Below are 24,660 nucleotides of genomic sequence, written 5' to 3' on the forward strand. Positions count from 1 at the left end.
TAGGGCAGGAGGCTACCGTGAGTATAGGCCGTGACTAGCTATGATATATCTAAAAAAAAAAAAAAAGAATGTCTACCTATGCACTCAAATATACTTACCATGTCGACACCATATTTCTGTGGATGTAGGTCAGTGGGGAAGTAACTTCTCACTTTTGAAAAAAGTAGACCCAATACACCCTATTGCACTGTTATGAGTGAGTCGGCAGAAGCTCGCATGCTATAGCTGATGTGAGTCAAGGGGGATGATCATGTTAAATCGGCCTTACAGGTTTATCTACGCCTAGAGGGCCAAGTTTGGGGGTACTTATGTTTCTCATCCCATAGCAAACTAGCTTAGCTTGCATGGCGGAACTGCATCAATGGTAATAGGATGATTTCATTCACATGAGACTTTCTAGTTCATAAGAAATTTGTCTGTACAATCATAAAGACCAGATAGAGGTGGAAGGATCGCAATTTGGGAGAGTTGTTGTTAAGCCTAGAGATTGACCACTCGATAAAGATGTGCCTGCCACTCTGACAAGATATAGAGATCCGGGACCATTAAAACCTGCATTGTCTGAGCGTGGTAACATGAGCTTCAGGTGCACAGCATAGGACTTAACAGCAGGGTGACATGTAGTAGTCATCATGATGTCTTTTCAACCCCCTGGATCAACCACCCAACCCAGCATGCCATTGATGATGTGAAGGCAGAAAGCATGGGAAACATTAGCGCACTACCAACTGACACACGACGTGGGAACCACCGAGCAACCTTGAATAAGCAGGATTCCTAAGCAATAAACCTAGGTGAGTAAGTAATCATAATTTACCCTCCCCAACGCCAACTTGTGTAACATATATCAAGTCATAACCCATACAATAATACAACCCAAACAAAAAAACCGTCTTCCTTCTGTCACTCTCACTTCTTAACCCTCTTAGCACTCTTATCACTCCCCGCACTAATCACACTTGCGCTCCTCTTATGCGCTGTGCCGTCTCCCCCCCCACCACCTCCTCCTGTACCTATACTCGTCCCTCCGCTACTACCAGGCTGGGGCTTCTCCTCTATCCCACTGGTAGCAGCAGAAGCAGAATCGGACCCAGGCTCCTGCTTAATCTCCTTCTCTTTCTCCTTCTGCTGCTGCTGCTGCTGCTGCTGCTGCTGTTGAGCTTCAGATCCAGCGGCAGGCTTCGATTCTTCGGAAGCGCTAGCACCAGCACCATTAGGCGCTTCACTGGATGGTGCCGATGCCGATCCAGCTGCCGATGTACTAGCCACCGTTTTGTCCTTCTCCTCCCCTTCTTTCTTCTCCCCTTCACCTTGGCCCTGCCCATCCTTCTTCTTCTCCCCCTGTCCCTCTTCTTTCTTCCCCCCATCCTCCCCGGTTTCCCCCCTCTCTAATGCCTTCTGCCTCTCCCTTTCTGCCTTCTTCGCCATCTCAACCTTAATCTCCGCATCCAACTTATCACTCACTTTTCGCAGATCTACCAAGGCCGTAACCGCCCCCCAAAGGATCTCAAACTGTGCCGTTACCGCCGCCGTCGGCATCACCAGCCTAGCAGGCACGTCCAGTTCTGCAAGGGCATTCGTAATCCGTAGTTGCTGCTGCCCGCTCTTGTGGCTGTACAATTTGTTGATCTTCTCGTAGCGGAAGGTTGGTCCCGATCCCAAGCGGTCGTGATACGACACACCGTAGATTTGTTCCTCTTGTGGAGAGAGCTTGCGGCGTTCGGGTTGCTGGGCGGTGCTCTTCTTTTTGTTGCTGGCGTTGGTGCCGGAGGCGGTGGCGGATGTGGGCGTGGGTTCGGCCGGCGTGGCGGGTGCGCCGCGCGTGGATTCCGACTCGCGCCGGGAGTGGGAGGATGTGGCTGCGATGCTCTCGCGGCGGTTGTGACCGCCTCCGCCTCCGCCGCCGGGACCGGAGGGGGCTGTTTCGGAGGTTGCGCTGGCAGGGACCACGCCACCGGGGCTCACGCCGTCACCCGGCATAATAGAGCGGCGTTTCTTGGCCTTGTCGGAGGACATGAGGTTCTGTAGCAAGGCCTGCAGGCCGGCGGAGCTTTTGAAGGAGTTGATGTCGGCGTCGGTGGAGGGGTAATCGAGGCGGTGGTAGAGCTCGCGGCGTTCCTCGTTGAAGCGCTCCGTGCGGGCAAGGATGCGCTTGATTTCGAGGAGGAGGGATTCCTCTTCGCGAGCCTCGTCCCGCGAGCGGGACATGGTATTGAGGGCGAACTCCTTGCGGCGGCGTTCTTGCTCGGGATTGAAGTTCTGCATCATCTCGTAGAGCTCGAACTCCGGCGCAGTCATGTACTGCGCCGGCTTGTGGACGGCCATCATTTTCGCGGCGACCTCATAATAGCGGGCTTTGAGTTCCTCCATGGTTCGTTGTCTCGGTGCGGGCACGACGGCTGTGCTCGTCTCACCGTTGGTTTCCCCCTCCTGCTCCTGCTTCAACGCCTTGGGTACAAACTCGTACCTATCCCAGATGATCGTCCATCGTAAGTCGAACTCCCGCGCCAGCTCCATCAAGTAATCTGTCTCCTCCTTCGTCCAGTCCGCATGCTGCAAATGCGACTGGTAATGCTCGTCCGTATACGACGGCACCTGCACCTTGACATTGAACTTCGCAAACGCCGAGTCCTCCGGCTTCTCATCCTCATTCGTACCCGTCCCTCCGGCAGCTGCAACGCCCTCCCCAGCCAGCGATTCGGACTCGGGAGTATGATCGGGCGGCGGGGCTCCGTCCAGAGGCGTCTTTCTTCGCCAATGGCGTAGGACCAGGGCGCCGCCGTCGTTACGAGCCGAGTTGGTGAATGGCTTGAGCACCCATCGCGCGGCGGGCTTACGGCTGGCGAAGCGGCGCTTCTTGAAGGAGATTTCGGGGACGATGGCGATGGGGGTGTCGCCGCCCAGGTTCTGTACCTCACGGGCCAGACCCTTCAAGTTCGGCCGCGGGGCCGTAGGCTTCTGTTTGCGTGACGGGCGCGGTACTGAGGCGTCGGACGGGAGGTTTAGCACATCACGGACGTCGTTGGAGGTCATTGTGTGGACAGGTTTGGTTGGAAAGGTTAATCTGTTGTCGAGGGCGCGCTGGGGATGTTGGGGGGCCCGGCTGGAATTCGGTCGCACAGAGTTGAAGTGGGCGGGCGCAGAGCACTCTTACGAGGCTGTAAAAAAAATTCCTGGAAAAATTAGGAAAATTCCGAATTTATTGTCAGATCATGTGCATCGCGAGACGAATTAATTCTGCCCAGTTTTGAGTCAATGCGAGTATTCACGGGGCGCTGGCAGTCGTCAAGGTTCGCGGGCTTCGACGTCGTCCATGGTTTGACGTTGTCAGACCCAAAATGCACTGGAGCATTGGCTGCTGCTGCAGCTGTCGTTTTTTCTTCGTCCCGTTCACTGCCGCCGCGCGCGCTGGACGTGCCCGCCAAGCATTAGAAATACGTAAATGCGGGACCCTTTATCACGTGACTAACATCTTGGCGCCAAGACCATTCAGGTCGACGAACCCCCTGGACCCAGTTTTCCCGAACGTGGCAGCTTCGACTTTAAGCTCTTGGCCAGGGTAGATGCGCTCCGCCTCGATCGAAACGGCGACGACGACAGCAACGACAACCTCGATTTGAGTCGCACGAATCAATTCAGGCCTCATAGAGCCCCTCTGATCGGTCCAGATAAACAGAACCCAAAGCAAAATGCGCACGCTCTTCTCCCTGCTGTCACTCGCCGCGGCGGCCCGCGCGCTCTACTTCTACATCGACGTTACCCAGCCCAAGTGCTTTTACGAGGAGCTGCCCAAAGACACGCTGGTCGTGGGCCACTACGTTGCCGAGGAATACGACGACCACCGTCAGGTCTGGGCCAAGCATGACGGCATCAGCATCTACATTTCTGTCGACGTACGCCTGCTCTCCCCATCTCCCCGCTACCCCAAGGGCCCAATGGCGTTGAACCGAAGTGTAGGCCACTAACACCACATCCAGGAGGTCTTCGACAACGACCACCGCGTCGTCTCCCAACGCGGCGGCCCCTCGGGCAAGTTCACCTTCACTTCAGCCGAGGCAGGCGACCACAAGATATGCTTCACCCCTTCGTCATCCAGCGGCCGCAGCAACTGGCTGTCGGTATCGGCGCCAAACGGCGGCATCCGTCTGACGCTGGACATTGCAATTGGCGAGACGAGCGCCATGGACGGCGCCGACAAGGGCAAAATTGCGGACTTGGCGACGCGCGTAAAGGATCTAAATGCGAGGTTGAATGATATTCGAAGGGAGCAGGTCTTCCAGCGGGTGAGTCCTCTCAAGTTCACATTTGGTCCATGTAGGCATCGTGGGAAGGGTACAATAAAGTGCTGACGAAACTCAGGAACGCGAAGCCGAGTTCCGCGACCAGTCCGAGTCGACCAACGCGCGTGTTGTGCGCTGGATCCTGATCCAGCTGACCGTGCTCGGCGTCACCTGTGCCTGGCAGCTGTCGCATTTGCGGTCCTTCTTCATCAAGCAGAAGCTTACCTAAACTCTCCTTCCACTTCATGAACCTCTCTCTCTCTCTCTCTCTCTCTCTCTATATATATATATTATGTTTGAGTTTTCGGCTGTCATTATGCTGCTATGCGATTCAAATGTCAAGGTCATGGTCATTGCCGCAAAAGACAAAGAACCGTGTTTCCTGATGTACAAGGGCTTGCTGTATATGTCTGGCTGGCTGGCTGGCTGGCTAGATCCATGCTGTGACGCCAGTGCACACACAATGGGGGAGGAATGCGCCCCTAAAGATGATATGTTGGTCTTGGCTTTTCGGGTCTCAGGGCAAGGGAGTCTATAAAACGGATATGTCTGTGGTCTAGATGAAAAGCTCAATGTGGTTATGGTTCTGCGATACACCCTTCTAATGATACACTTCCCCAAGGTTGAGTATGTGCCAATATGGTATCTTATGCTCCCTGTGAACTGGGACCTGTGTAGCTGTAACAGGAAGGTGGGATAGGTAGGTTAGTAGTGTGCAGATTGCTTGTTCTTCAGGCTCTCATATTTGTTTCAATTACTTCATCCCCAGAGAAAGCCTGATGATCGAGGTAGAATAAGACACCCTTAACTTATGTCCCACCTTGATGTATACGCACATAGTCCTTTGTGAACTTAAAGCTTGTCTGGAAAGCTGTTTTTCTGCAAAGATCATAAGACACCCAAAGCAATGCTGGGGGAGGAGAAAAGGAGTAACCAACTTATACAACTCTCTTGGCGACAGCAAGACCCCTTTTTCCCAAGCATCATTCCATTACAACAAACACTATTTCCAGCCTTACATTCCTCCACCTCTACAGCTAACCTCACTTTACCCAGCCATGAAATGTCCTAATCTACCCTTCTAATCACTCACTGCCTCAAGTAAGCTCTCACGAGGGAGCATCACAAACAGCATAACGGTCAATTCTCGCAAGATGCACAAAGAATTATTAATTCTGTACTTGTTCTCTACAACAAAAGCACCCTCAAGCAACAATCCTAACAGCAGCAGCAACTACTAGTATGAGCAGGGACTCCAATCAGCCACACAACTCAACATACAGAATCACAAATACAAAACCATAAACACCAACAACAGCAACACCATCAGCAACAACCACAACAGCGACCAAAAACACAAACTACCTAACCAACCAACTGAAGAACACAGACAACACAACCAGCTAACACCTTTTTCTCAACCCCAACACCTTCACTCCTCTCTTTATCTTTCCCCCTTGCCCAACCCCATATATTTCCCCCCCTCTCTACCTCCTATTTTCTAGCCCAGCCACCTGGCTCATTCATCCTTCCTATATGTTGCCCATACCGCTTCACTCCCTCGTTCTCCAATTCGACGTCACCATCCCACCCGCAGAGCCCACCGCTAACAACGACGACAGACAGTCCACAAACCGGACCACAATCTCCATAACCCCAAGATAGATGGAGAGCGGCACACCGCGACTCTTGACGACAGACCACCAGACCAGACCAAGGACTTATACTGCAGTAGAGACCAAGTGTTGCACAACCACGATACAACACGACCGCAACTACAGCACGACACAATAACAACCAATGCAAGCGAACGTGATAAGAAGGTATCCCTCTTCTATGACCCATGCAAACCTCTCCCTTTTCAGTTCACATCCAGAACCCCACGAACAAAGAATGCCAAGAGAAAAACAATAAACAACGAAACACAAAATGACTAATACTAAATACTTATTTAGCGTACGTACGAGGAGAGACTATGCTTGAAAGGAGAAAAGACGAGACGACAAGCCAAAACACAAAACCAAGACAATCAGCACAGACAAAAAACACCAAACATTAAGGGAAAAAACATCACCCATCTTCCCATCACCCAATCCAAACCAATCAGCCATCCATCCATCCATCCATATCATTCCATCCGTCGGCCCACAATAGTCGAGACATGAAAGCTAGCTCATGACCCGTTCCCGTGCTGTCCCGTGATCGATCCAATGACATGCATGCCCCCTGGGTCCCTCTATATAAGAACTGTACCGTGTGATGAATGGCCACCCACTTCCAGTCCAGTACCCAGTTGCTGCTCTAGCCATAGCCGCTGCCGCCGTCGCCACCGCTGACAGCCATGGCCAGTGTTAACGTCAACTGCCACTCTTGCTCAGTACGTAGTCCCAGGATGAAATCATGACGGACGTGAGGGTAGAGGATGTAAATGTATTAAATTAGAGAACACGCCCAACAAGAACAAAACAACCTCCCGTCAACCAGGCGGAGGTCGCTTCCTTTTTCAATGTATGTCCCAAACTAGTCTCCTTCTAAAAACCAACCGATCCTAACATCGCAAGGTCCAGGTCTGGGTTCATCGTAGTAGGGTGTCGTCCGGTCGTGGCTTCTTATCGGCGTAGCGAGGAGGTAGCAGCAGCAGAAAGAAAGGCAGAAATCGAGTTTGCTTTAATAGTAGTAGTTGTTGCTGTTGTTGCAAAAGCGATATGATATGATGTTGTGATGCAGACACGCTTTACTCTCTCTCCCTCTCTCTTATGTTCTCCCTCTCTCAAAAGAAAGTTGATTGATGATGACGCCCGATCCAGTGTGCAGAACGAGAAGACAGATATGGACGGATGGGGGGAAAAAAACCAACAGGGGGAAACAAGACATGCAAAACCCAGTACAAGACACAAAAAAAAACCACAAATTAATCCCTTTCATCCCGTTCTGTCATAGCAGCATCTAACCACAGCAGAGCGTCTTCATGAACTTCTGAAACCCAGTTGGCTGTGGCTGCTGGGCGGCGTTGTTGTTATTCTGGGGCTGGGTCTGGGTTTGGGGGGTATTGGCCACCGGAGTATGGGTCATAGGCCGCTGCTGTTGAAGATTCTGGGTGCTGGTCTGATACTGGGCAACCGCCGAGCTGTTGGGGGTCTGAGCCTGCATGCCCATGTAGCCGCCCGGGGCCGCGGGCGAGCGCGGGTTGGCCAGTCCGGAGCCGTTTGGCCGCCCGGGACTCTGCGGCGGCGACTGTAGTGCCTGGCGCGGCAGCGGGGGTTGGCTCGCGTTTAAACGAGCCGCTGTCAAGCCCGGGGCTTGCGGGTCGCTTTGGTGGCGCGTTGTGTTCCCCCGTGAATTGCCATGGATCTCCATGGCCGAAGCCCCGGGCCGGGAGTTTGGGTCGTGCAACTGTTGCTTGTTCCAGTCCCCCTTCCGGTCCGGCTTCTTCATCCAGTCGTACTCGCCATCCTCGACGATGCCCTCATCCTTGGCCGCCTGAGTGAAGAGGTCGCGCAGGTAGTCGTAGTCAGGGGTGTCCTCAAAGCCGAGGTTGCGGACGTAGGTCAGGTACTCGGCGAACTGCGGCGGGAAGCCCCTGCAGAGCTCCTCGATCGGGGTGGTCTGCTTCTTCTCGCCAATCTTCTCGTACTTCTGCTTGTTCGTAGCAGCCTTGAGACCTTGCCAGGGCAAACCTCCGCGCAAGAAGTACATGAAGACGTGGCCGAGGGCCTCGAGATCGTCACGGCGAGACTGCTCCCTGCCGAGGTGGGTGTTGATACTCATATAGCGGGCCGTGCCCGACAGAGACTTGCGCTCGCGGTAGGGGATGTGCTGCTTGGTCTTGGGGTCGCGGTACTGCTTCGCCATGCCGAAGTCGACGACGTGGATGACATTAGCGGCCTTGGTGCCGGGACGGCCAATCAGGAAGTTGTCGGGCTTGATATCGCGGTAGATGAGGTTCTTTTCGTGGATTGTTTGCACGCGGGAGAGCTGGGATGCGTTAGATCCTGAAAAGAGCAGGAGAGGAAGAGAGGAAACACACCATTTGCTTGGCAACCATGACGACGGTCTTCAAGCTGAAGCGGCGGCCACAATGGTCAAAGAGGTCCTCGAGCGAGGGGCCGAGGAGGTCGATGACCAGGATGTTGTGCAGGCCTTCCTGGCCGAAGTAGTACACGTTCGGAATGCCGGCTGCAGGAGTTAGTTAGAAGGGGTTATTCCCAACACTTCGAGAAGAAGACACTTACGGCATCCGACCAGAATTTTGTATGTCCGGTACTCATCGCGAAGCTGGGGGGCATCGCTCTTCCTTGGCTCCTACGCAGGGTCAGCATGTCGCCTCTTAACCAAGGGCAAGCAGCGCAGCACGCACAAACTTGATGGCGACCTGCTGATTGTTGAGCAGGTTGGTACCCTCGAAGATGACACCGAAGGAACCCTGCCGATCTTCTTGCCCACTCTGTAGTGGACGCCGACAACGTTGGAGGATGAAGAAGCCATAGTGGACGTGTTCGCAGCCGACATCTACGTCGCGTTACGTGACGAAACTAGGGCTCACGATGTCTGTACACGGTTTGTCAGCACATGCGGACCGGATGGTGATGCGAAAGGATACACAAATAAACCAGCAGGTCGGCAGCCGGGGGGTCAGTCGCGTTGCACAGGGCTAGGAATGCGGATATTGGTGTAGCGAAGCCACCGGACGGAGAAAGGCGGAGTGAGACGGTGAGGTGCAGCCGGTCGCAGGGAGTTTGAGAGTCCGGGGATGCAAGCAATCGACGTGATGAAGCAGCAGAATACTCACCCAAAGGAAGGAAATCGTATGCAAGCAATTAAAATCTGGGGAATGGGAATGTTATTGTGGTTGTTGATTGTTGGTGAGGCGGTATGATGTGATCTCAGCTGTCGCGAGGCTATGGCCTGCTGGGCATTCGACGGTTGCCGGGGGACAGTCGGTGACGAGCTACAACAAAAAAAAAATCGTCTAGAATACGTCAACCCGTGCTGGGTGAAGGTGATAGAAGAGAATGCTGCTAATCGCGAGATGGTCGGGTGGTTCGCTGATTTCAGGGCAGCCGTAGGTTGCGGGCGGGAAACCAAGTGGAAGTGCTGGTCAGTCCTGTCCTCTCTCTCACTCTTCAGTCCAGTGACTCCAGTCCACAGGTCCTCCCCCAAACACAACGATCGCACGGTAAGACTGGTCGTCCAGTCAATCAATGGGAGGGGTGGGAAAAAAGCACTGAATCGACAGACGCGCGGGGTTCGTAGGGGCAAAGATGTGTCGCCCTGTCACGACTTGGTCGTTTTACGGCCTTCTGCCCAAAAGGCACGGTGATGTGGTGGTTTTGGAGGGGGGGGGGGGGCGCAGAGCGTGGCGGGTTACGGGGGGCAGGATGGATGGAGAGAGGAAAAAGACGAGGAAGAGGACTGGATTGAGTGGAAGGGCGGCAAGCAGCAGAAGACAGAAGGGGAAGGCCAACCAGGCCAGCAATCGGACAGGGCAGGGCAGGACGGCCAGCGGTCCAGCCAGCGGCAGCGCAGCGAGCGGATGGGGGCCATGGGGGCCCTGGGGGCCAGGCCAGTAGTTCTCCAGCCAGTCCTCATCGAGAAAACAGGGGGGTGCGGATCCGCAAAAGGGCAACCAATCCAGTGAGGGTAGGAAGCCAGTGGCTCGCAGCTTCTGCGGTGCAGGGTGTAGGGTATAGGACCAGGAGGTGGTCCCTGCGCCGGGCAACCTGTGAGGAGACGGCACCTGAGCACCCACCTCGCCAGACCCTTCTTGGCCTGTTGCCCATGGCTCACCACCTGCTATCGAGTGCCAGCCAGATGCCAGCTCGTGGTGTTCAATGATGATGTGGGCGTCCCCAAGACAATAGCACAAGACCAAACCACAAAGCAGGCCAATGGTTGCAGCAACAAGCAAATCCAGTCGGTAGAAGGAACCTGAATCTGGGGCACGGCCGAGCACGGCGAGATGCGATGGGGAACCTGGGAAACGAAGCGCAGATCCGTGACCACAATCAACAGAAGACCCCGGGTCTGGCAGCGAACACCTGGATGCATCATGGGTGCATACATTGCATTGTTTTCACATCATTGCAGCCTGCCCGCTGCCTGTAGCCCGCTGAGTATGTACCCGCTGGCTGTCCAGTCGCCCGCACGCGGAACGGTTGACAATTCGATTCAGGTCACGAATCTGACTTGGATTCGATCATCCCACCTGGCCAGAGCATTTCATTGGCCTGCGCGTGTCGAAGTGTAAAGCTTGGAAGCATCGCAGTGCCTGCGTCTGCGCTGCACCGCACCGCACTGCGTCTTCACCGATCACGGCGATACTTCATGATTAAAACCAAAAAAAGGCGATTTAGCAGCCGTCGAAACGTTGCTCAATGCCCAGCTTTCTGCTTTCTGTGTGGCCGTTTGTTTTTTTCTCCTCTCCCGCCCCGGATGCAACCGTGCAATCTGGATTTCTGGATCATCAGCGATCGAAATTCGCTGACCGCTTCGTCCATGTCCAAGACCAACCGTCCATCATCCACTGCTCCATTCTACTCCGTCTCCCCGAAAAACCCGAGGCCGTTCGACGACGAAAACTCTCACTTTGTGGTCTTTTTGTTTTCTCTTCGCATCCTAGCTTTCAGAACATCAAAGTCGCAAATTTCAAGCTCCCTTCCCAAAATCACAAGAATCGTCTGTCATGTGGGGCCGAACGCGTCCTCGCAAGTTCCCAGCCTCCAATCCAATCCCCACAGGCCCAGTCGTCGCGGCCAGGGATAAGACGGGGTCCATGTGGACGCGGTGAGTGAGGCTCTCGGGCGTCCGTAGACAGTGAACAGTGGACACAGACGAGCGGTCTGCAGCAAAGAAACCTTTTGTTGGTCCGTTGCGAAGCCCGTTTTGGGCAGTGATGTCACATGTTCTACACAGTATGCACATGTGTATGGACACCTTCTGAACCAGTTACATACTATGGATTTACTTTGCTGTACAACTGCTCAATAGTTCCGGGCGTACAGATCACAAGAAGAAGCTTCAAAAGAAGCTCTTCATTCAATCTCGCTCCGAGCTTTGCTCGGTAGGCTGGGAAAAGGTTAGCGTGCTGTACGATAGAGATTCCGTTCGGGATGGCATCGCCGTCGCCGTGGCATCGCATCACTGCTGTGGAGCTATTTTTTTTTCTTTCTTTCTTCCTTTTCCGTCCCATCTTCCTCCCTTGGCCCTTGCCCCCTGGCCGCCGCCGAGGCTGGGGCTGGAGACGGGAAGGCGGGCAATGCGTGATCTCTTGCTGGCTTGGCGACTTGGCTACGCAAGCGTTTTTGTATTATTCCGCCCACTGGGCCAGCCCGGTCCTTTTTCACCACCACCAAACGGATGAACGCAGCGCAACGCTCCCACAGCCGCTGCACTGCAAGGCACAGCTTTTGATTTGACTGGCCAATTTTGTTGTCTGCAATTGTTTTCCTCTTCTGCTTTTGTCGCTGCAGACAGGCGGCTGAATGGCCCAGTCCAGTCCAGCCTGCAATGCAGCGAACGATTTTTGTTCAAATGCAGCCAGACGAGACGTAGGCGAGAGCCAACAAACCATTGAACAATTTTTTTTAATCCTGATGTTCTGCCATCCTTGGCGCACGTTCGGCGAGCTTTCCCCTGCCGGGCCAAGCCAAGAATGAAGCTGCGGGTTAGCATCGCGCCGTTCGACTGCGGCTTCATCCTCGGGACTTCCGACGGTGACGGGAGGTTCCGATTGTTTGATGGATTGGAGCCATGCTTTTTTTGGATGGCTTTTTCGAAACTGTTGGGTGCCGGCCGAAGGAAAGGTTTGGATGAGAAGGTGCCCATTGTTCGATGAGAATGGTTTCGTCCCGTTTCCTTGAGAATTTTTTTCTATGGCGGCGAACCAAACTCTACATTTCACAACAGCTTCCTTTTCTTGCTACCTACAAGGTCCCTCTGCGTAGGTCCCTCTGCGTAGACCGATTGCCGTATAATAGTAGCCACAATCCCTGTTGCTCAGTGCAGACGGTGCAGACAACACGCAGAGACAAGCAACGCAGCCAAGTGGCTCATCCAACCAAGCAACCAGCCCACAAGCTCAGGCTGTATTTTGTAGCAAGCAGCTACCTCCAGACCGGAAGACTTCCGGGAAGATGCTCCGTTGGTGATCACCGTGGCATGTGGAAAATCTTCAATCGCTTGACGGCTGTCCGGTCGTCGGGCGAAAGTTGGATGGACTTAGCGGATCTCTGCCGCTTTAAGGACCAGACCTGCATATATCACATGAGTGGCATGTAAGTGACGTTGTACAATGGCGTAGGACTATGTGTGCAAAGGATATCGCTTTGCGGTAAGTCCTACATTATGCGGAGTTGTCTTCACAAATAGCAAAACCCTTAATCAACTCATTGCCATAGTCATAGTCAGATCGTATGCATCTTTCGTCCTCGGTAAGTAGGTTAAAAGTCCAGATTCACCATTACAATCCATCACGTAGCCCAACGTAGCCCGACATAGCCCGACAACCCCTTCCTCTGAAACAGACACTACCACCTTAAGCCCGTCTCTCCCAAACCTGACTCTTTTGCCTTCCGGGCTGTGTGCTACCTATAACACATGACATAATTCCCCCCCCCCTTTTTTTTTTTTTAAAAAACCTCCAATCCAGCGCTATATCAACCATCCGGGGGCAGTTCGCCTCAGGCTAAGAACTTAGGTTGCCCCTGTTTCATTTTGATCAGTCATCACGCATCACAAATCATCATCATACCCACGAGCAAAGCAAGGGAGAGTACGCTGTCGTTGCCACAATGGCTGGTGTTATGTGAGATGTCTTCTGTCGCCTGCGAGGCTCGGTGTAGAAACGAGGCTAAACTCTCGACTTTACCGAAATCGAGTCTACTCGCCGTAATCAGTGAACTGGGGAGAAAACATCCCACTTCGGTCCATGAACAGAAAGGACGTAAGTGTAAGTTTGGCAGATAGATATTCTCAACACCTGTCACAAGCTAAGCATGCAAGCACGCACATGGCGCTTAAATCGCCTCACGTTGTACCTTGTGTAACACACCTTCTCACCCACACCTCGGGGATGCCGTCCAAAGTGTGTGTATGCTGCAAAAGGGAGTCGTGTAAGAATATCGGGACGACATGTGGCAAGTTACAGGGAAATTCCAAATGAAACTTATGCAGAGCTTATGACAGATGAAATATGACTTTCGAGACTGTGCTGGGGAGTTGAAGAATAAGCGATTCGAGCCTCGATACGAAATGGAGGGACAGAGTTTTAGCAAGCACACACACACACACACACACACAATAATAATAATATAATAATAATAACAAGCCGGACAAGATATTTCAAGACAAAAACTCAATACCAAATTCAATGCAGTATGTGGAGGCTGAGGTGAATGTTCATTATCTGAAAAGGATGTATCAGCATAAACATACAGACTTAGTGACAGCTTCCCCGAGAACATATGAATGTTACCATTTTCTTAACTTGACAACAAAGCCTCCGAGATGCAAATCAGACTCTTGCAGTTTTTTGAGGGATTCTCACATGATAGGCTCTTCTAAGAGTCCAAACTTAATCTTCAGATGGGATTCGTTTATTGCGTTGTAACCCCATCACCTCCTGTTAACAAGGCAAAAGCAGAGCCACACACTGGAGCTCTTTCTATTAGTATACCTAAACTGTAAAATAAACCTTATGCAGACTCGAGAACAGAGCTAATGAAGGTTGCATGCGTAGAGTAGAGGCTGGTACTTGCCTGTATCGTATAATCTTGTTCTACGTTCCTCGTAATCGCCGTCTGATATCTTTTATCAGGTAATTAATACACTCGTCTCTAAACTCTGATGGCCGTCGAGATTGAGAATTCTTCAAATGAACTTCCTGGTTCATCAAGCTTTTATCATTGTAGGGATTTACTTTAGCTCCGAATGCACCTATTGTCCCAAGTTTGAAAGAAACACAGTAGAAACATAAGAAAAAAAAACCCCATGCAAAAACAGGGTAACCAAGAACTGAGGGTACCTACCTGGCCCGGGCCAGCTTCATGTTCTATATGTAGGTATAGTATAGTAGCAGGAGAACGCAACACAGACCACGCTGTCTGATTTGTGATCTTTAATATCCACACGAGAAGAGGCCATCCCCAAATCATACTATTCATGTACTTCACCCCAGAGCAGCAGAAAGCAAGCCTACCGGTTCCCGCAGCGCCTATTTTATTGCATCGGCATCCCCCTCCAATCGCTAGATCCAATCGCTAGACAGATTCCCCCGGACTTCATGCTCATGCCGTAGTTCTTTTTTTTTTTTTTCAGCTCCTGTCATCGCTTGCTCGCCTCAACCGTATAACGAGCAAACCCAGTTACCCAACCCTAGAGATTATGGGTACAGTCAAGAGGTGAGGGGATTCTCAAGCTCACCCACCCGCTCTAATCCTCACTCTGATGCATATGTGATGGTATCACGATGCGGGGAGAGACAATCTTGCCTGAGATGTCACTTATACTCCAGCAGGATCGTAACGATTGCCGACTTGACTTGACTGACGCATAGGTACCCTACTTGACGCGCTTCTTTTTTCGTGGGCTCTTGTGTGTCAACTTTACATAGGTAGGTAGTCAAGGACAACACAGCTGGGTGGTCGTCCGGATAATGCATGGATGACATAGACGCGGCACAGAACCAACCCTGATCTGTGAGAGAGGACATTTTCAGAGTATATTCATACTATATAATCGCCCTAGGAGAAAGAGCAATCCCTTTCCCACAAAAACCAATTACTAAACCCTCTGATCCCCAGACTATATGCTATAATCTTGTCTCACTAGGTAGCTTCTCTTGCCTGCCATCGCGTCTCTTCCAGCCTCACGCACAAGCAGAAAAGACGTCGAAGCCAAGAACAAATCCGGTCACCAACTTCTAGGGAGGACGAAATATGTTAAGAAGAAAAGCAACGAAAACCAGCCAACAATCCTTAGGTATTTACTTGCAGTTTTAACTTTGTTTCTCTCCTTCCTCATTCCATTTACCTGGATGCCATAATTTGTTTTGTTTTGTTTTGTTTTTGTGTTTCCCGTATGGTAGCAGTAGGTAGAAGTCACCACTACCCATTAATCATCCTTCTATTCCCCCTCCCAACCATACCCTTACTTAAGTAGGAAGAAGAAGAGAGAAAAAGAAAAGCACAAGCGAATGCCATACACAACCCAACAGAACATGAACAGTACACAAAATCCCCCCGCCCCCTTCATCTCAACCCTCAGTACATCTTTACCCTCCCATTCAAGCTCAACCCATTAACACCTCCATTCCCTACACTCCCACTGTTGACCCTCCTATGCCCTTTCTGCGCCGCAACCCCCACCATCCTCTCCGCCGTCTCCCTCGTCGCACGCCACCACTCATCCAATTGCGCCTTCTCCACAAAACCCCTCAAGAGCCTATCCTCCGCCCGCATGGCTTCCACCAGCTTACCCCTAAACGAGTCATCCATCGCCGCGAAACGGGAATCAAGTTGTTCGGGCTCGGTGTAGACGCCAAGACAGTCCGACGGTTTGAGGGTATGGTGAGGGCGGAACGTGGGGGTTGATGATTCTGTTCACGACGTTAGGACCTGTGTAGGGTAAAGTAAAAGGGAGAGGAGAGAGATTGTTGTTGTTGTTGTTGTTGTTGTTGTTTGGGGGTGGGGGAACGGGGGAGTAGGGGGAAAAAGTTGGTTCTTACCTTCGTCGAAACACGCAAAGAGAGTCCGGTAGGCAGCAGTTTCGCCGACAGCCTCGAGAGCTTCCTCATCGCCCTTCAAATTCGTCTCATTCACTTGTCGCCAATCATCACGTACCAAACACCGCCTCCAAATCAGCCTCCTCACCTCCTCCGCATTCTCCAACGCCGCATAATGCGCGACCTTCAACGCGAGGAAAAACTGATCTCCCATGCCCTCATAATGCCCCGGACCGAGTGAAGAGAGAGTCAACAGGTCGATGAGCGTCAGCGGGTCGAGGACTTCGTGCTTCAGCAGACGGGCTATTCCATCCTCAAAGATTTGCAGGAGTGCTTTTTGCCGACGGGGGATGAGACCGCCGAATTGTTTAACGGCGAGCTCGACTTCGGCAGAGGAATCCACTGCCTCGTGGACCGACGCCAAGATCCACTGGTACAGCAGATCCTGCACCTTGACAACCTCAAGCTCGGCATCAATCTTCTTGATTGTCCCCCCAACCTCCCCCTTGCCAGCCTCGTCATCGCTCCCCCCCCCTTCGGCCAAAAGCGCCAACTTCCCCAAGCTCAACTCAACCTTCTTATTCCAAACCTGCACTTCCCTGCTCATCCCCAACCCCAACAACGTCTCGGCCGCGCCCCCCACGTCGCCCTCCCTCAGCACCTCATTCACCCAGCTAATCCTCGCCAACTCGGGCTTCCCCCTTAACCACTTCGTGATAAACCCTTTCCTATCAAAGGCAAATTCCAGCACGGCCTGCACCCCGGCAGCATCCAGGAGGACCTCGTACGCCCGGCTGGCAAACCCCTCGCCGAACTCCTCCATCAACCGTCCTAGCCGCTGCTTCTTCACCTGCGCGAGCGCCGCGTTCTCCTGGGCTTTGGACTCCGTCGTGGTAGGATCTGCGGCGGCAGCCTCGAGCATGAGGATCTGCCCTACAACAACATCCGCAAGCGCATCAAACGCTTCAAACTCCCTCGCCAGCTCCACCGCCTCCTCCCAGAGATCAAACTCCTTGAGCTTGACGATCTTCTTGTACACATCCTCGGCATACGCGGCCTGATACGCGCGACAGCGGTCTTGCGTCTCAGGATCGGTGCTGGAGGCAGCCCAGGTGATGTATTCGGACAAAGAAGTAAAGTACTGGCTCGTCAGGGACGGCAGGCGCTCGCGGACGGTGTCGAGCAAGCGGGCGTCAAATCTTGGATCCGCGCTCGGCTGCGCGTCGTGCTTGGCCAGCCACTGATGACAGAACTCGGTGAGGCGCTTCAGGTTATTGGTGATGAAATACGTCGAGGTCCATGGTTCAGGTAGACCATTGCCGGTGGGGACGACGGCAGGGTCGACGCCGTACTGGGCAGCCTTGTCGAGACGGAACTGGCGGGCTTCGAGCAGCGCGCCGTTGTTGATGGTCACAGCCTCCCAGACGAGGCGGTTAAGGCCGGGCTCGTCCGAGAGTTTTTGTGTGTAGTGGTACTTGATGATCTGGTAGGCCCAGGCGACGAAGATGTCGAGGCGGAAGATGTCGTGGATGAACCAGTGACGGACGGGGTCGACCTGGCCGGCGGCGACGTTGAGCTCGGTCTTTTGATTCTCGTTAATGAAGACGGCCGCCTCGGAGATGAGCGTCTTCTTGTCGGCGCGCGGACGCTCCGCTAAAAACTGTTCGTGCTTCTGCCAGATCCAGGTCGCAACCGCCATCTTCTCGGCGTCGTAGAGCAGCATCCAGCGGGTGCGCTCGTCCATGTTGACCTTGCACGCGTTCAAGAACGTGATGAGCGCATCCAGATAGGCACTGCGGCTCTTCATATTACCCTCCAACGAAGCCGGCACGCTCGGGATAAACGGCGTCTTGGAGTTAACGATTTCATGGCTCAGCTCAACCGCGGCATCGCAAACCTCCCGGTCCGAGAAAGGCAGCGCCCTCCTGCCTTGGAAGACCAACGGATTGTCGCTCTTGATACCAAAGAACACGGCCTGCTCGAGCTTGCTCTTTGCCGTGACACGCGGCGGGGCGTCGCTGGCAAAGCGTTCGATGTCCGTGATGGCGACGCGGACGATGCCGACGCCGGGCAGCAAGAGCACGGCCGTCGGGTTCTTGGTCTTGTGGCGGTGGGGGCGCACGTCCTCGGAGCTCGTGCCAGCGCCTGGCTCTTCGGAGCCGGAACCGACCACCTGGAGGGTATCGTCGTCGCGGAAGTCGACCACGTCTTCGAACGTGGGCGGCAGGATATGGCTGTCCTCCTGGAGCTGCGAGTCCGGCGAGTCAGGGGGCGCGACCATCGAGGCGACCACGACCGCGCGGTCGAACACGACAAACGCCACCAGAGCCGGACGGGGAAGGTACAGTCTCGGCTTCTCAAGCGCCCCGGGCCGCACAGGGCTGGTGTACGAAGTAATCGGCCTGACAGTCCCGATCCTGGCGCCCTCCGGGGCGAGGACCGTCTCAACCAGCGAGTACCGCGCCTGATGACCACGCGAGAAGCCCACTAGCAACAGCATATGCTGCAGCGAATCCTCCTCATGCGTCAGCGCCTCGCTCAGACGGCTGGCATTCACATACTTCGGCTCCAGACCACGCGGGACAAAGGCAAAGTCGAGCACCTCGAACGACTCGGACGGGAAGGCCTGCGTCTTGGCGTCCGCTTCGTTAACCGCTTCGACCAAGCGCTCGCGCACATCCGCCTCCGCAACAGGTTCGTGGTGGCCGCCGCGGTGGATCTTCCATGCCTGGAGGCGGCCCTTCGAGCTGGCGGCAATCACCACGCGCTCACCGACCCTGGGGCCGTGATTGGCGTGGGCAGCAGCAATGTCGCCGCGTGAAGACCCAGAGAGGGCATGGCGCAGCGTGCTCAAGAAGCCGAGGGACGCGCCGCCAAAGGGACTCCGCAGGTACTGAACCGTGATGCCCGGACGGCCGTGGGGATCCCGGACGCTCATGTAGGCTATGCGGCCGCTGCTAAACACCAACACGAAGCCGGCCGACTCGGCGCTGACGAGCTGGGTGATATGCTCACTTGAGTACATGCCGGATATTGCGTCCTCGATGCCGGTCCGTTGCTGGCGGATGAAGTCGAGGGTGGCGGCGCTCGAGATGGACTCCCAGTAGACGACTCGGCCGCTGACGGGCATAACAACCACCAGACCCGGGTCGTCGGACGAGGCGGAGGGCGGTACGAGGGCGCCCAGGGGCAGCGGGTCGCTGGCATGCTTTGAGGGGTAGGGCAGGGCGAAGGTGAAGGTCTCGGGGGACGCGGTGGTGGCAGTATAGGGCCAGACGAAGGCGTGGGTGTGTGTGAGGGCGAGGGCGTAGCCGCTGGAGAAGATGGCGCCGTGTTGGCGGCCTGTACACTCAGCATCAGTCCATTCTGTTGAAAATTGGGAGTGCTTACTCGTCGGCTCAGCGCGTAGCCTGTCTGGCAGCGCAGGGAGCTTGCTGACGGTGAATGCATTATTTGTAGTCTGTCCTAGCATTAGCACAGTACGGTTTCGCGTCTTCTCCGCTAGAATACCCACCAAGATTATGCTCCCGTCGCCCTTGCTCGTCCGCTCGCCGGACTTGGGCTTCTTGGAGCGCAGGCTGAGCTCCCGGCGCGGGCCGAGGTTCTCGATGTTTTCGATGCCGATACCATCGCGCTCGCGCTTGGCCAGCACGGGGTCGGGCTTGACCTCGAACATCTCGGGCGGCGCATCCGCGTCGGCAGGGGTCGGCGTGGGCGCGGTGTTCGACTCGGTCAGCGGTACGCGCTGGCGCTTTGCCTTGGGCTGGGTCTGCAGCGACGAGTCGGAGGCGACGGGGCGCTGGCGTCGCCGGCTGCTCCGCGTACGGGTCGCGGGGCCATCTTCGTGGAGGGTTGAGGAAAACATTGTGGTATTATTGTGTGATTAACTTGATCTGTTTGTCGGCTTAATCGTGTTGTTGGGGATCTCTGTGAGGGTTTAGGTGTTGATGTTGATGTTGACTCGATACTCGATGATGTCAAGTGTAAACGACCATGGCACAGCCAGGTCTCTCGATCGCGGACTGGGTCGGTCGTCAAAAAAAAAAACCAAAAAAAAAAAAGAAATATCGAGTCCACGATGCCGTCAATTTTGTGTCAATGTTGCTGGGAGGGCGCAAAACTCCCTCGTGCGATGCAACAAGGGAGACGATGGCTAGGTCGATGACGCCTCTGCCGGATCGATTATGATGCTCTAAAAAAAAAGAGCGGGCACTGTCGTGAGAGAAACAAGAGGCAGAATAGCAAAAGCAGCGCAGCACACCAAAGCAAAGCAAAGCAAAGCAAAGCAAAGCAAAGCATCCATCGACCGACAACTGGACCTGGCAAAGCCATGCTCCACACTCCACACACCCACCGACCGGCCTCGCTACCATTGGTCCGCGTCGACCTTGGGGCCGCCCTCCCCGGCTTCCTACTGGCCAGAGCTACGCAAGTGGAGCCTAATCGGTGGACAGGGTGGAGCCGAGCTGCCAAAAAGTCGATGCCAGGCGAGCCAAGAAGAGGCCAGACAGCGAAACGCCAAGACGCCAGACGCGCGTGGAAAACACGAATCTTCGAGGCGCCCTCGAGAGGCCCAGGGTTGGCTGAGGCTCTGCCGAGGCTCTGCCCAGGGTTGACTGAGAGAAATCAGGCCTGTCACAGGCCACCATCATCGCACACATTTCGCGGCATCAACAACAGTTCACCACTTGGTTTTTGTTTAATTTGAGCCTACCTGCACGCCAATGCGCAGACTTTTACGGGGGCGTCGGGCAGCCAATGGCCGATTCCCAAGTATCACTGCGTCCCGAAACGGCAAGATAACCGATTGATGTGCGCTCAATTCCGATGCACTTGAGTACATGCCCATTCCTTAAGAGCGATCTTCTATTTATTTGTATGCTAGGTACGTACGTCTTGTAAGTTGGGCACCAGAATGGGTTAAAACGGAAACATGGATGCAATTGGCTGCTGGGAGACGACCGGTAGCCGCGGCTGTAGTAACACCATCAGATTGCGATCACAACTGGTGTGAGTGCCGAACTCAGGTCAGCAAATTCGAGATTTACGATTCAGATTCAGATCAATTTTTTTTTAATTATTTAAGATTCAATTGACTCGTGCCCCCGCCGGGGCTGCTGCTCGGCAATGGTGGCACTTAAGAGCTGACTCGTGAGGGGAGAAGAGGGAGGGGGAGGAGAAGAAGAAAGGAAAGGAGGGGGGGGGGGGGGGGAAGGGGAAAAGGGACATGAGGGGTAACTTACGTTCTCTGTCCCTCACACCTTTTCGCCTGAAAATTACCCAAACTTACATCTTACAGCCACAGCGCCATTGACGCGACGACGACCTCCTCTCAGATGTCTTAATCCAACCTTTCTTCTCGTCATCATCATGAAGCGCGCAGCAACAACATCCTCCCTAACCATAACCGACCCCTTCATCAAATACACGACCCTCGTCGCCCAGGGAACCTACCTCCCTGACGCGGCCCAATACCGCTTAGCCCACCACCTCCAAAAAGTCTACCTTCGCCTGAAAGACTACAAGCCCTCGCCCGAGTACCGCCGACGCTTGCGTCAACTGTCTCGTGCGCTCGACGCCCATGAGGCCCACGTGCGGAACACGGCCAATCTCGCCTCGGCGTCGCATCCGATAAGGAGGAATCCGCTCTTTGCGAGGTTCTTTCAACAGGATGATGGGAACGGACAGGCATTGGGGAGGGAGTCATTGGCCCTGGCGAGGGTATTGACGAGTCACCAGGCCGCGTTAGCGATAGATTCGCCCAAGGGGCTGTTCGTGTCTGGGGAGGTCGGCACGGGGAAGAGTATGTTGCTTGATCTCCTCGCCGACGGGTTACCTACACGACATAAAAAGCGCTGGCACTTCAACACCTTCATGCTGCACACTCTTTCCAAACTCGAGCACTACCGGCGGACGTATGCTTCCCACGGCTCCGGCTCTGGCGCGGAGTACTCCCTCCTCTGGCTCGCGCGCGAGCTGGTCGAGACGTCCCCTATCTTGTTCCTCGACGAATTCCAGCTTCCCGACCGCGCAGCAAGCAAGATCATGAGCCACCTGTTCATCGCATTTTTCCAATTAGGCGGCGTGCTGGTTGCCTCGTCGAACAGAATGCCCGAGGAGTTGGAGAAGGCGACGGGGGGCGCATTTGTCCCGCCTGCGACGGGGGGATTGGTCGAGAGGGTGTTTGCTTTGGGCAGGAGACTCGCCGGATGGGGGGAGCTGTATGGGGCGAGTAGTGATTTTGCTGCGTTCTTGGAGGTGTTGAGGGCCAGATGCGAGTTTTGGCATGTGGAGGGGACGAGGGATTTTAGGAGGCGGGAGGAGGAGGTAGTGAACGTAGTGAGTGGAGGGGGTCAGTTTGATTCTCTCGATGGGGGCTCGCTCCTAACGGGCACGGCAGAACTCCCCTCGCAGAATGAACCTCCCTCCGACACGGCGACTCATCCTGCGATGTACACCCTCACCAGCTCCCCCTCAGACACCTGGTCCTCTCTCGTCCTCGCGGCCGCCGGCGTCCCTCCCCCCTCCCACTCCCCCACCTCCTGGACCCCCGATTCACACACTGTCTACGGCCGCTTGCTCCCCGTCCCCCACACACACAACGGCGTCGCGTACTTCCGCTTCCCCGACCTGGTCAGCACGCTCGGACCCGCAGATTACATCACCCTCGCCTGCAACTACCACACCTTCATCATCGATGACGTGCCCGTGCTGCCGCTGTCCATGAAGAACGAAGCAAGGCGGTTTATTACCTTGTTGGATGCCCTGTACGAGGCGAGGTGTAAGCTCTTAATTCGGGCAGCCGCCGGACCAGACGAAATATTCTTTCCCGAGACGCGGCGCCCCCGCCCCTCACAATCCCCCGACGGTACGAGCGAAGAAGGGGACGCCACCTACGCAGAAACCCTCTCCGAAGTTTACCAAGACCTGGTGTCCCCCTTCCGCCCCAACACCTCCTCCACCTACGTCCCCTCTGCCCCCGAACCCTCCCTCACTTCCCCCTCAACCACCCCCCAAATCGACTTTCTGTCCTCGACGAAAACTTTCACCGGCGAAGACGAGCGCTTCGCCTACAAGCGTGCGACCTCCCGGCTGTGGGAGTTGTGTAGCATCCGCTGGCATGGGAATCCCACAGAGCAGTGGTGGATGCCATTGCCAACAGAGGCAAGGCATTGGGAAGGCGGGGAGGTGAGTAGGCCGCTACAGGATGCTAAGGATGTGATGGTTAGGGCCGCGGGGAAGGGGGAGGGGTTCGTGGGGGAACGCGTGTTGGAGGGCCCGATGGGGTTGAGTAAGTACGTTGTAGAGAGGCTTAAGAAGGAGGAGGTTGAGCAGGTGGGGGAGGAGGGAAGTTGTGATAAAGAGGAGGGGAGGTAATCTGGGAGTGAGTTGAGTTGTTGCAGTGGTAGGTGATGAAGTAAGTTCTGATGGGATAGGACTCGGGAAGAGTAGGTGCCCCTGCAGACTTAAGGCAGCATCTAGTCAGGGGGCTTAGGCTCACAAGAGAGCCGACAGTAGTAACGATTCCGTATGCTCAGTTTGGATTCACGCACTTTGCTTTTTAGAGAGTACATAATTATACCTAGATAGAATGTAGTGTATCTTGCCAATGGCTGGCCGTTGGAGATTGTTTACAAAAAAAAAAACACTTCCTTCCCCAGAGTCTTGGCATCCTTTAACCGTTGGATGATGACGACGTTCCGGAGGGTCGATGTAACGTTAACGTTCGACTTTGGCTGATCTGGACTAAGATGTTTTCATGATCTTCAGTTCTCCCTTGGTTCACCGAGCTGTTGGCTGCAAGCAAATAGTCTTAGTAGACGTATCTAAGAGAGAGAGAGAGAGAGAGAGAGAGAGAGAGAGAGAGAGAGAGAGAGAGAGAGAGAGAGAGAGAGAGAGAGAGAGAGACGTACGTACGTACGTACGTACGTACGTACGTACGTACGTACGTACGTACGTACGTACGTACGTACGTACGTACGTACGTACGTACGTACGTACGTACGTACGTACGTACGTACGTACGTACGTACGTACGTACGTACGTACGTACGTACGTACGTACGTACGTACGTACGTACGTACGTACGACGACGACGTACGACGAACGACGAGACGAGAGAGACGAGAGACGAGAGANAGAGAGAGAGAGAGAGAGAAATCTTCATCTTCTCCAATATTTCGCAATTTTGAAGCGCACCGGTTTTCTAGCATGAAACCAATGGCAAAAACATCTTGTGTAACCACCTTCCTCGATTACTCTCGGTCCCTTGTCCCCTGTCAGCCCGCCTACCAAGAACGGTAGCTCACGATACAACGGAACATCATCTACCGTGGACCCGAGGGGCATCTTGCCATGCATCCGGATATCACATCTTGTTGGTTGGCATCATTACGTAGGATGGTATATATGATCTTCTTATTAGGCAGATGGAACATGTGTGGCGAAGGGGGGGGGGAGAGGAAAAAAAGAGGACAACTTTATTTTCTCTTTCCGTTCTTCTCATTTTCAAATTGTGATTGTTGAAGCGAAACCACAACTCTGGGTCTGGGTTGCAACACAGGGTCTGGAGACGACTTACATCATTTTCGAGACTTGTTTGGTTCTATTATAACGCTCTTCACCGTGATATGCAGAAAAACGTCTCCAAAGAGCTACAC

The 24,660-nt window shown here is 54.1% G+C and overlaps 5 protein-coding genes across 5 annotated transcripts; 2 read left to right on the forward strand and 3 right to left on the reverse strand.

The window, feature by feature from the left end:
* Nucleotides 1–909: 909 nt before the first annotated feature.
* CTHT_0045120 (uncharacterized protein) lies at nucleotides 910–3,033 on the reverse strand (the record flags this gene model as incomplete). The annotated part of the gene is made up of 1 exon (XM_006694837.1): nucleotides 910–3,033. The coding sequence occupies one exon, from the start codon at nucleotides 3,031–3,033 to the stop codon at nucleotides 910–912; it is 2,124 nt and encodes a 707-aa protein (XP_006694900.1).
* A 656-nt stretch (nucleotides 3,034–3,689) lies between these two features.
* CTHT_0045130 (uncharacterized protein) lies at nucleotides 3,690–4,509 on the forward strand (the record flags this gene model as incomplete). The annotated part of the gene is made up of 3 exons (XM_006694838.1): nucleotides 3,690–3,893; nucleotides 3,978–4,283; nucleotides 4,360–4,509. The coding sequence occupies 3 exons, from the start codon at nucleotides 3,690–3,692 to the stop codon at nucleotides 4,507–4,509; spliced, it is 660 nt and encodes a 219-aa protein (XP_006694901.1).
* Nucleotides 4,510–7,226: 2,717 nt separating this feature from the next.
* CTHT_0045140 (casein kinase-like protein) lies at nucleotides 7,227–8,765 on the reverse strand (the record flags this gene model as incomplete). The annotated part of the gene is made up of 4 exons (XM_006694839.1): nucleotides 7,227–8,255; nucleotides 8,308–8,456; nucleotides 8,513–8,582; nucleotides 8,679–8,765. 4 exons carry the CDS (start codon nucleotides 8,763–8,765, stop codon nucleotides 7,227–7,229), a joined length of 1,335 nt encoding a protein of 444 aa, XP_006694902.1.
* Nucleotides 8,766–15,538: 6,773 nt separating this feature from the next.
* Nucleotides 15,539–19,864, reverse strand: CTHT_0045150 (putative nuclear pore complex protein; the record flags this gene model as incomplete). Its single annotated transcript, XM_006694840.1, has 4 exons — nucleotides 15,539–15,873; nucleotides 16,003–19,341; nucleotides 19,390–19,459; nucleotides 19,514–19,864. The coding sequence occupies 4 exons, from the start codon at nucleotides 19,862–19,864 to the stop codon at nucleotides 15,539–15,541; spliced, it is 4,095 nt and encodes a 1,364-aa protein (XP_006694903.1).
* A 1,505-nt stretch (nucleotides 19,865–21,369) lies between these two features.
* CTHT_0045160 (uncharacterized protein) lies at nucleotides 21,370–23,376 on the forward strand (the record flags this gene model as incomplete). Its single annotated transcript, XM_006694841.1, has 1 exon — nucleotides 21,370–23,376. One exon carries the CDS (start codon nucleotides 21,370–21,372, stop codon nucleotides 23,374–23,376), a length of 2,007 nt encoding a protein of 668 aa, XP_006694904.1.
* Between the last annotated feature and the right edge of the window lie 1,284 nt (nucleotides 23,377–24,660).

The sequence above is a fragment of the Thermochaetoides thermophila genome (genome assembly GCF_000221225.1).
Source record: "Thermochaetoides thermophila DSM 1495 unplaced genomic scaffold scf7180000011818, whole genome shotgun sequence".
Lineage (NCBI taxonomy): Eukaryota > Fungi > Ascomycota > Sordariomycetes > Sordariales > Chaetomiaceae > Thermochaetoides > Thermochaetoides thermophila.